This window comes from Panthera uncia (genome assembly GCF_023721935.1).
Source record: "Panthera uncia isolate 11264 chromosome C1 unlocalized genomic scaffold, Puncia_PCG_1.0 HiC_scaffold_3, whole genome shotgun sequence".
Classification (NCBI taxonomy): Eukaryota; Metazoa; Chordata; class Mammalia; order Carnivora; family Felidae; genus Panthera; species Panthera uncia.
The window spans coordinates 43,379,038-43,391,349 of NW_026057584.1; the positions used below are offsets into that span (position 1 = coordinate 43,379,038).

Sequence of the window (12,312 nt, forward strand, 5' to 3'; positions counted from 1 at the left end):
AATCTAATTTAGTATCACACAACAAAACCATTTTCAAATACTTATTCCAAACAACAACAGAGCTTCCAATTATTAAGGCAAAGTAGACACTAAAACAACTAAAACGTACAATGTAAAACAAAGCATAAGAAAAATAATATAACTTAATAATTGGAATAAGTCTTACTTATTTTAGTTATGATAATAAGCAAAACAAATGAAAGAAGTTCAAATGAAAATTGGAATGTAGCTCTTGAGTAGAAAGGACTTCAGAATATTCAAGGGTAAATGTACTTTGTCTTAACACAAAGTACCAGAACATTTGTTCCTACATATGCTGATGACAAACAGTAAACAGTAAAATGCTTTTAATTGTGTTAACATCTGTTCATTCTCGAAGAGCCAAAAGGAACAGGAATAAAAAAAAATATCAAAACTTTAGGAAGAAAAACCTCTGTGCCTATTGTTCAGCAGAGACTTCTTTTTGATTTTTTGCCAGATCTTCAGGTCAAGAGTAACTGAGCAATTCTTACAATGAGTCATCGGTTTTAAATTTTGTTCTTGAAATTACATTTATTTCAAAGTAAATATGAATCTTAAGGTTTCACCATAAGATTAAGTGTAACACCAAAACTTTTCACAATTCTACATAAATAACCCAATATTCATCTTTATGCCTTATTTTTAAAAACTTACTAGGTTAAAAGGAATTGTCAACATTTTACCTTTATTAATGAAGTCACAACAATTGCTCCAGCATTTACCATAGGATTGTGTGGCTTATCTGTAAAATATAAAAACAACAGCATTTTTTTGAATATTTGATATCATGTTCCATTATATAGGTACTTCTCGTGAAAATATATTTTCTTTATGTAAGATGTTACAGTTCTTTTGGGGGGAGGGAAAGAAAGGGTGAAGGGATACATTTAGTCACTTACTTATCAAACCAGTAATACACTTCCATAATAATTATATAGGAAAACAAAGATTCATGTACAGAAAGATAGTGAATAATAGTGTAAGAGTACATCCAAATTTCCTAACTCTACCATTTACTACCTATCTGATCTTGAGCAAGTAACTGAATATCATTGTGCCTCAATTTTATCACTGTAAATTGGGAGTAATAAATAGCACCAACATCTCAGTGAACATAATGCTTGAATGAATTAGCACACACAAAATGCTTGAATGTATATGGCACATCCTTAGGCATTCATACAACGTTACTATAAAAATAACCTTGAAAAAAGCCTATCTTGCTTTTTAAAAGTGCTTTATTTTTGTTTTTATGTATATACACATACACACGCAGAAAAAGAAAACAGAAACACTATAAAGAGATATATCTATTATAAAAATATTACAGGGGATTTGTATTCTGTTCTTTCTATATTTCCTGACAATAAAGATGTATTTATTTTAAAAATTACTTAAAATTTAAATTCATCTCAAATCCCACCTCTTCTAATTCTTACAACAAACAGAATTTCAAACCTCAACTGATTACATTCCATTCATGGCATTGCACAAATGCCAAACACAAACCTCTTAGGGCACTGAAAACATTTATTTAAAAGTACGATTACTAATTTATCTGTTTGTGGTAGTGCTTCATTTGAGTGGGGGGGAACAAGTTCTTATCTAACTTGACAAATCCAACAGAATTTATTAAGTTATTGCTACATTATTAGCCTCCTTAAATTTTAAGCAAGTTATCTTCTGTAAGATGAACCTATGACTAAATAATTCTGAGCTCTAGAAAACAGCCTAGCAGTTTTCAACTGTCAAAGAGTTGCCATATGACCCAGCAATTCCATTCCCAGGTATACAGCCAAGAGAAATAAATATGTACATGCACACAAATACTTGTACAGCAGTGTTCACAGAAGTATTACTGATAATAGTCAAAGGTGAAAAACAACTCAAACGTCCTGTCAACTGATGAGTAGATAAATAAGATGTGGTATTATTACCAATAGAAGATAACATTATTCAGCAATTTTTAAAAAATGAAGTACTGATACATACCAGAACATAAAGGCACTTTAAAAGTAACATGCTGGGGCATGTGGGTGGCTCAGTCAGTTAAGCGTCTGACTTTGGCTCAGGTCATGATCTCACAGTTTGTGGGTTCGAGTTCCACATAAAGATTCAGCACAGAGCCTGCTTCCGGTTCTGTGTCTCCCTCTTCTCTGCCCCTCCCCTGCTCACTCTCTCTCTCTCCAAAATGAATAAACATTAAAAAAAAATTCTAAAAGTAACATGCTAAGTAAGACAGGCCAGTCATAAAAGACCAAATATCATAGGATTTCATTTATATATAATGTCCAGAATAGGCAAATCTATAGAGACAGAGAGTAGATAACTAGTGCCAGGGGTAGAAGACAAATGGGTACTCAACTAATTAAAATGGGTACTCACTGGGTACAGGGTATTTTTTGGGGTGACAAAAGTGTCCCAAAATTGCCTGGGTGGTTCAGTCTGTTAAGTGTCTGACTTTGGCTCAGGTCATGATCTCACGGTTCATGAGTTTGAGCCCTGCATTGGGCTCTCCACTGACAGGGCAGAGCCTGCTTAGGTTTCTCTCTCTCCCCCCTTTCTCTCTGCCCCTCCCACTCTCATGCTCACTCTCTCCCAAATAAATAAAAATTAAAAACTGAAATGAATTTTGGTGATGGTTGCACAATTCTGTGAATATGCTAAAAGCCACTGAATTGTACACTCTAATGGGTGAATTATATGGCATATAAAGTACTTCCCAATATAGTTGTTAAAATTTTCGTTCATTTAAAAAAGAAAGACAAAAAGTTAGGTAACATACAGTCTACCAATTGCCCTCAACGTAAGATCAACAATGTGATGTAGTAGCTATGCCTTAAACACTATACATTTTGGGTTAACCATGATGACAATTAGTTCCAAATGTTAAAATTTAGTATAATACCAGAGTATTTACAATCAAGATTTCACCTATTCCAAATCTTGCTAAGAGAAGTTTGCTTTCTCTGAGATCATACAAAATGAGAGCAATTAGTGTCAAAGTACTACATGGCAAGAGGGAGCCAAGGAACAAAAATTTTTCAGTATTGTTCACCTGAAGAAAAAAAAAAAAAAAAAAAAAACAGAGACAGAAAATAGAATATAGAAATCAGGCTGTGCTAAATTAGTTTATACTTGTATTTGTGTATATGTTTATGTGTCTGTCCATTCATGGTTTTTTGACATTATCATGTATAGGCCCTAGGGCCTCAGAAGGCAGTTAATGTGTATATTCCAAATGGTACCACATAAATGTGTGCACTTAGTATTTTCTAAATCATAAAGATTCTGCAAATACCACATAAGCTGCATTCAAGAAGATCTTTCAAAGAACACTAAAAGCATTTCATGGGATGACAGTGCAATTTTCAGATGTAAGCAACTGTTCTCTCTGCCTTTGGCTCAAAAGGCAGATACCTCAGTATTTGGAAATACACCAGATATTATAATATAACACCAGCATTACTGCAGTCTGAAACTTCAGTCTAAAACCTATCACTGTGAAACCTACTTGTTTCCTTCTCCACTGTAGGGAGGAGGGGAGAGGTAAAAGGTTCCATTTAGAATTCTTAATTTAAAAATACTCATGACAGCAGAAATAAAACTTAAGCTAATTAATAAAAGCTATCAACTGAAGTAATGGCATATATTAGCTTGGTATAATGACAAAATGGTCATAGGCCGCATCTGAAATTTATGGACACTTTTAACTAGAAGGCACAAAACTGCTTTAGTAAGTACTTATTCTTTCCAAAGGAAAAAAAACATGCAGAAAGTTCTTTTATATTACACTAGCAAAAGCTTTTCAAACTGCTAATCAAATATGAACCTTACAAAGATGAGGTTCATAACCGAGGCTAAGTCAAAGGTTGCTAATGCATATACTGAAGAACCTAAAAAGTATTAATTTCACAGTTCAATATGAATATTTATATTTTAAGTATTATACTAGAATTTTTAAGAACCATATAAAAATTAAAGTATATTCTATATATGGTTTAATCCCACACCACCCACTTACCCAAGCAACCAAACTTTGTTCTTTGTATATACAATTCAGTCCTGTCTTCCTCACGTAAATTAATTCAACTCCTCTTCTTTCTCAAATCCTCTACAATATAAACTAACATATACATTTTGTCTTCTGTCAATTACACACTTATAAAAGTCTTTTTTCTCCATGCATTAGATGTATGTAATTGTTACCCATATCCTTTAGTATTAGCTAGATAAGTTACTCAAGAACCCAGGTCCATTTACCCTCCACAGCTATTAATACAGGGGAAGAAGACTATATATGTATTTGTTGATTAATCTAATTTCTACTATAAGATAAAGACTTCACTAGGAGATGGTTGTTTCCAAAATTGGTATCTCCATCAAGTAACTTATTTCCTCAACTATAATGACAGAAAGTATCAACTAACTTTCCACCAGAGGACTAAAACATTTTTATATTGTAAAACTACCAATATTACAAGAGTACTATAGGGCGCCTGTGTGGCTCAGTCAGTTGGGGGTCCAACTCTTGATTTTGGCTCAGGTCACGATCCCAGGGTTGTGGGACAGAGCCCTGTGTTGGGCTCCACGCTAAGCATGGAGCCTGCCTGGGATTCTCACACTCTCCCTGTGCCCCTCTCCCCTACTCATGCACTCTCTCTTTCTCGCTAAAATAAAAAAGAGTACTATAATTTCTTTATCCATTATATTCATATTACTCTTAACTTACTACAATCTTATAAAGTTAGGACAATATAAGTACATTTGTTTTATTTTTAATTTTATAATAATGCTAAATGCACAGACACACAGACACATAAGGCATATAATTTCACCATAAACTTACCACTGAAGTTTTAAATATGAAAAAGACCTATAATTGTTCTTTTGCTGAGGCTAGTTTTAAAACCAAAATTCTAGAGCACAGAACCTATGGAGAACTCAGCAAGAAGGGGAATAGTGAGGTCTTCACTTTCCCATTACTTGTAAGACTCTGGTATTGGCTCAGGTGGGAGGTACTAGCTTGGAAAAAGTCAAAGAATATCAAGGTAAAACCTCTTTTTAAACTTCATATTTCAATTATTATAAACCAGTGCTAAATTCCTGAGTTCTTGATTTTTTTCTTATAGATTACTATCAGTAAACTATAATTTTTAAAATCATAAATGTACAGAGCAAAAAAATATATTACTATAATGTTAAGTTCACTTACTCCATGCCCATTTTATTTATTTTTGTTTCCCAAATATGTCTTCACATTCAAATTCTTATATTTGCTCATTTCTATTCTTTAAATACCTCTCAAAATCAATCAATTCACCAGAACCACCTAGATTATTCTATTCTGGGGCGCCTGAGTGACTCAGTCGGTTGAGCATCCGACTTTGGCTCAGGTCATGATCTCACGGTCTGTGAGTTCGAGCCCCACTTCGGGCTCTGTGCTGACAGCTCAGAGGCTGGAGCCTGCTTCAGATTCTGTGTCTCCCTCTCTCTCTGACCCTCCCCCGTTCATGCTCTGTCTCTGTCTCAAAAATAAATAATAAACATTAAAAAAAAATTAGATTATTCTATTCTGACTTACATAGGAAAATATTAATTTTTCTTATAAAATGTTTAATCTTAATAGAAAAAAATATCAATTATTTCCATATTAAATCTGCATGTCAGTGAGTTTAATAGATAAATAAGGTACTTCTGCATATGATGTCCTTCCTGAAATTGTTAGTTTATGGTAATCTCCATAAAATCAAATGTAGCATCAAGACAGAAAGATTATGGTAAAGTAGGTAAGAAAATGTAGTAGCTCCAAAAAAAAATAGAAAAGCACAAAGAAATATCATTCTTTTAACTTCATTAAAAAAATAAAACAATAATAAGTATAAGGCACATTTCATTTTGTACCCAGCACAAACAAAAAATACAAAAGAGTATTTCTCACAACCGTTATTGCAACACTGAATTCCTAACACATAATTCTTCAATTCTGTATTAACTCATCACACACAAGTGAGGAACCTGGTGGGGTGGGGCAGGTGGCTCACTCAGTCAGTTAAGCTTCTGACTCTTGATTTTGATTCAGGTCATGATCTCAAAGTTCATGAGTTCAAGCCCTGAGTTATGCTCTGTCCTGACAGTATGGAATCTTCATGGGATTCTCTCTCTCTCTCTCTCTCTCTCTGTCCCTCTCCCACTCACACACGCGCTCTCTCTCAAAATAAATGACTAAACTTAAAAAAAAAAAAAAACTTAGCATATGTCTGAAAGATTTAGCAACCAATACACAGGCTGGTGTTTAGATTTAAAACCTCTACCAGATCAAAAGTACTAAATAACTACCTTTGTCCTCCCACTTCCTTTTGAATTCCCATTAAGTAGTAAGACTTGTTAGTTATCCAACTATTTAAGGCAAGATGGTTCTTTCAAATATTAAATGTTATGAAAGAGAAAAAAAGCACAATTATTCATTATGGGGCCACCATAAAAACTTGTTATGTTGGAAGTTTTCAAATACATATAATATAGAAATGTAGAAAGAATACAATAGAAACACCTTACAGTTAGCCTTAAGAATTACCAACATATAGTTATAATCACACCCAGCACTCCTAGCTATATTCACTGAATTATTTTAGAGCAAATCTCAGATACTGTGAGATTTTACTACAAGATATTCTCCTATACGTGTTTATGAAGTGAAGTCAAAACTTTACTCCCTGCTCTCATCTTCCCCTAGCTCACTTCCAGTGGTATGAGAAGCCTAAAATAACATTTTTAACAGTAGTAATATGGGTTTTACAGAAATTCCATGAGAAATGAACACAAAAATATTAATACTTTTAATTTTCTTCAAAAAAGCAAAAAAACAACTTCTTAGATTCAAATAGGAAAATGAGGTATTTCTTTTTCTAACTTTTATGTAATTCTTACCATCTTCATTTAAAAACAGTTTGTTGAATCTTAATCCACTTGGCTCTTTCCCAACATATCGATGCACATATTCTGTTCCAAGGTCATTAACAGCAATTGCATATTTCAAAGGTTTTACACAGGACTGAAGACAAAATGGAACTTTGGTATCTCCAATAGAATGCCTATTTAAAAGTAGATTTAAAAAATAATTAAAATCAACTGGAAAAATATCTAAATAACTGGAGTTATTTTTACGTTAATTCTAATTTACAAAGGTTTTCCCATAATTCAACCACAAGTTAACTTGGATATTAAAGAATAAATATAAATTTTAAGAAGAATGCTGCAAAATAGGCAAAAGCTTAAAACTATTCGGGTAATAGAATGGTTCAGAATTAGATAATAACTAAGTAATGTGAAAATTTTCCTGTGAGGGCAAGAGGGTATGGCCCTCCTTACTCCTACCTGTATTAAATCATACAAAATGAACTAGTCCTTTTAGAAATCAGTCACCACCTCTTCACTCATAGCTTTCATCATGACTACACCATGCTTATTAGTTTTTAAACAAAGTTCAGTTTGGATTCAACACCATTCTCTGAAACCTTGCCTGTAAATGCCTCATCCATATCTATGCACAATTCCAGCCCTGTTAAAAGAAATAGCATCCAGTTTTATAAACTGTGTTAGAGCTGGCATTAATGGCATCATTACCACCATTATCACTTCTAAACAACAGAAAAAGAAAGCTTTATGTTACCAAACTGGGATGCATATGAATACAGAATAGGTTAAACAATGGAAAACCTGTGACTGACCCTGTTATAATGTAAACTTCACAAGGGCAGAGATCTTTTGTTTTATTCACTGGTATCCCAGATGCCCTGAACTTTGCCCCAACACAGACCAGGCACTCATTCATTCAGAGTGAAACTCATTCATAGTGAAACTGGGTACTATTAATAACCACTCCTGGGCAAAAAAGGATTAGAGGAGACATCAGAGGGCAAAGAAACATCAGAGGGCCACCTCTCCTCTAAGTATATTATGGAATATAACTACACATGCATAGACAGCAGAAGTATATAATATTTTTCCTATGTTTATGAATAATTTCTAATTCAGACTCTAAGTCCAACTTGACAATCATTCTAAAACCTGACAAGAGCCTGTCTTATTACCTTTGGACTTAAAATACATATGTCTGTGGTGCCTGGGTAGCTCAGTCAATTGAGTGTCTGACTTCGCCGCAGGTCATGATCTCACAGCTCGTGAGTTCGAGTCCCAGATCGGGCTCTGTGTTGACAGCTCAGAGCCGGGAGCCTGTTGTGGACTCTGTCTCTCTCTCTCTCTCTCTCTCTCTGCCCCTTCCCCATTTGCTCTCTCAAAAATAAATTAAAAAAAAAATTTTTTTTTAAATAAATAAAAATACATATGTTCTAGTCTGAAGTCAACTTTTACAATTATCCACATAAGAAAACTAAACTAAAAGAATCATCTTTACACACACAGAATCTTTAAGAAGAGAAAGAACAGGGGCGCCTGAGTAGCTCAGTCAGTTAAGTGTCCATCTCTCAATTTCAGCTCAGGCCATGATCTCACAGTTGTGAGATCGAGCCCCTCATCAGGCTCCACACTGAGCCTGGAGCCTGCTTAACATTCTCTCACCCTCCCCACTGCCCCTCCCACGCTCATGCACATGCATGAACACATGCCTGTTCGCTCTCTCACTCTTAAAAAAAAGAGAGAGAAATCATGTGCAAGTGCAAGCTTTGTGTTATAATCATTTCCTCCAAACATAAAAATTCCTATTACACGATAACCATTTCCTCCAAATACAAAAACAGGACTATCACTCCAAACTAGAATTTGATCCATAAGAATAAAGCCATGTCTTCTCGTGTATTTGTGTCCTTTCATAGCACCCAACATTTAATTCAACACACAATGACTGTTTAACACATTTTACAGGTCCAGATTATGATAAAAGCTTATCATAATGGAGGCAACAACAAACTAGAAGTTAAGAAACTTAGGTATTAGTTTCACCTCTGCCAATATTAGATAAACTGTGGGCCTCAGATACCTTAAAAATGAATGGGCTAAGCCATATATCTTTTTACTGTAAATACCTGAGAAAGAAAATTAGTAAAAAAATAAAAAGATCACTTAGAATGAAGGTACTTAAAAGATCAAAACTTAATAAATTGGAGGAAAAGCTATAACTGGGATATTATCTTAAAAAAGATGAGGCATTATAAGGCTAAATGACTTGTGGTTTTAACAGAACTTAGGACAAAATTACATCTCTGATGTAAATTCATCAAACTGTAAATATTTAGGGGTTGCACACCTTATTTTATGCAAATTACATTTAATTAAAAAAAAAAATAATACCAGGCGCCTGAATGGCTCAGTCACTTAAGTGTCTGACTCTTGCTTTTGGCTCAAGTCATGATCTGAGGTTCATGGTTCAAGCCCTGCATTGGGCTCCATGGTGACAGAGCAGAGTCTGCCTGAAATTCTCTCTCCCTCTCTCAAAATAAATAAACTTAAAAAAATATTTTTATAAAGAAATACTACCTTAGTAAAAACTAAAACAAAAATAAAACACGAAGATTATAACTCTGAGCTAAGTCTTCAAATGAATTTAAAAAATTGGTTTTTCTTTTTTGGCATAATTTTTCAGACTTGACAAAACTAAATTATAACACAATCATAAATCCCTATGACTGACTCACAGCATAATAAAAGGAGTCATTCTTGAAAAAATATTCCAGAACTTTATCAATTTTTCAAGGGCTTCACATAATTCATTGATTTTAAAACCAATCAGTCTCTTTGAAGTGCCTTCACCTCATTATCCTTTTTATAATTCTTCTATATCCTCATTTGTCAGTGGCTGTGCCTACAGTGTGAACACTTCCCAAAGATCACTTTCATGAACTCACAAGATTCTACAAGCTTGCAAATGACTCTTGACCTGGCAAATGATAGACGGAAATAAATTATTATCATTCCGTACGATCTTAACTATCATGCCACTCACATCAGGAGCATGAAGAACAAAGACAATAACAGACTGGGTAACTAATGTTAAGCTGAGAAATGGGAACAAATTTTATTAGTGGTCAGTTCCTTAGTGAAGAATTTCATGTTTTGACAAGTCTGCTTTTCCTAAGGAAACTGTAATTGCAGGTATTTGAACAATACAGACTCAAATAAGAAGGCTATAACTGTGAAAAAGATGAAACGCCTCATAAAATTTAGTTAAAGACTATTTCAGTTAAGCTTTTAGAAATTAAATTAAAATCTAAACTTATTTACATTATTGAATTTCTGTCATGTTAGGGCTAATTTCCATCATAGAAGGAAGATGTTCCTTTCTCCCTCATGCTCACTGTTATGCAAAATTTAAGGCTTAAAGTTGGTTTTTATGAATTTGAAATAAACTCACCTCTGTCCATCTACGGTACACACAGACACACCCCACAAATCAGGACTGAACTTGGCTAGCTGAGGAATATAATCCGCAACCTATACAAAATATCAGAACAAAATAACAGAATACAAGCAAATAGTATTTCTTCTACCAAAAAATTTATCTCAATTGTAGCCAGGCTATTTTATAGTACTCAGTGGCTTTGTGGTCTATCTTTTATAACAATATTCATAAAAACTAAAAGCAGAAGAGACTTGAGGATTATAGGTGAGATTTAGCTGACTTCTCTCAGTCTCCGTCATCCTGTATGTTTTTCAATGCATTCTCTCTTTCTAGAAAAGCACAGTTTAAAAAAGAAACTAAGACTTGATTTTTTTTAAAGATAAACAGAATTTCTTTAATCAAAGTTATGATAGCAGGGTTTCATAGTATGACACAGAAAAAAATTAAAATAGAGAATTTTTAAAACTAGACACATTTAATGTTCGAGGATATCACATGTATAGAAATTCTTAATAAAGTTACTTTTTTATTAATTAAAGATTTACAGCCATTTCAATCATCTGAAAATGAAAAAGAATTCTTAAGATTTCTTTGTAGCCCAAAAACAAAGTTGAATAAAGTATTTTAAAAGAATTTAATCCAGCAGCTTCAACTTAAATTTCTTAATTAGCAAAACACAAGAAAACTCTACAACTTTAATTTCTATAACTCAAGTTGAGTGAATTTACTGAATAACTGGTTTAGGAAAATATTCACATCAAAAATGTTACCTTTCCTCCAGACTGCTTTTTAGCACTTTCAAATAACTCATCAATGTGAGAGGTAAAAGACATAAAGTCAGGAATGACAAACTTTCTTCTAAAGGCTTGTGTCAACAAAACAATGTTGCTTTGAACACATCTGTGGAATGTAAGAAAAAAATTAATTGACTGGGTGCCTTTCAAATACTAGTATACTTGGTGATAACAATATTAATTAGGAAAATATTTAAACAATAGAGAAATTCATCATTTCATACAACAAACTAAAATCCATAAAAATTATACTTTCTATATTATTTCCTTTCCTTCAAGCAGTCTTTCATGCAGTTGCTTGTAAGCTGTTGAACAAGTTAAATAAATAAATTAGATTGCCTAAAAACTGTGTCAAAGATTAAAATAGCAGAGCATTCCACCAGGTTAAATATCAAGAGCATCTAAAAGACAAGTTTCTTAAGTCTACCAGAGTTGATAAGCATTCAGCATGACATCTGATTAACAAAACTTGGACTTTAATATGTCATAGTTGAGACCCTGTTTATTTAACCAGTAAGTAACTTCATAAATACATCCTTTAGTTCCTATATAACTATTAGTAGTATTTCACAAAAAAACCTAAACTTTCTGTATTTTAACATATTTTACCTGAATTAGTTTGAAAAACCTGTATTTCTAAGCTAACAAGTGGAGATAAAATCAATCTTGTTTAGTCAGACTAGAATAAAATACTTATTCAAATGCTTGTATAAATATTATTTTAAATAAAATTATATATAAACTAGTATAGTAATTAACTTTTATTATATGAATTATGAAAAAAGTTAAATTGTATAAATCTATTCGCTATAAAATATATAGTACAACGTAGAATAAAAGGTCTCATTGTTAAAAACTATTTAAAAAGATGGGAGAGCATGACTTAAGCCAGAAAATTGATATATTACTATAACCTTAAAGAAGAGCTTTGTAAATAGGTTACAGTCAATCATATACTGTAAGCTAATCTTCTTAAGAGACTCTAAGTAACTCAGTAAGACAAAGTCGAACCACTGACTATGGGAAGTTATTTATATAACTGAATTCCTCACAGGTAAATGATATGATACTATATTAGCAGCTTCTTTGGCAAAAAAAAAACACCCAAATTGTCAATTAAAAAAAAAAGTCTCAAGTATT

At 33.0% G+C, this 12,312-nt stretch overlaps 1 protein-coding gene across 3 annotated transcripts in view; it reads right to left on the reverse strand.

The window, feature by feature from the left end:
- The window catches only part of GLS (glutaminase), an 82,246-nt gene that overhangs the window by 51,268 nt on the left and 18,666 nt on the right, over positions 1-12,312 (reverse strand). For all 3 annotated transcript variants that reach the window (XM_049615295.1, XM_049615296.1, XM_049615297.1), the window contains exons 4-7: positions 11,149-11,278; positions 10,391-10,470; positions 6,952-7,115; positions 705-763 (exon numbers count right to left, since the gene is read on the reverse strand). In XM_049615295.1, the coding sequence (XP_049471252.1) occupies positions 705-763; positions 6,952-7,115; positions 10,391-10,470; positions 11,149-11,278 (433 nt within the window). The remainder of the gene's footprint in view (positions 1-704; positions 764-6,951; positions 7,116-10,390; positions 10,471-11,148; positions 11,279-12,312) is intronic.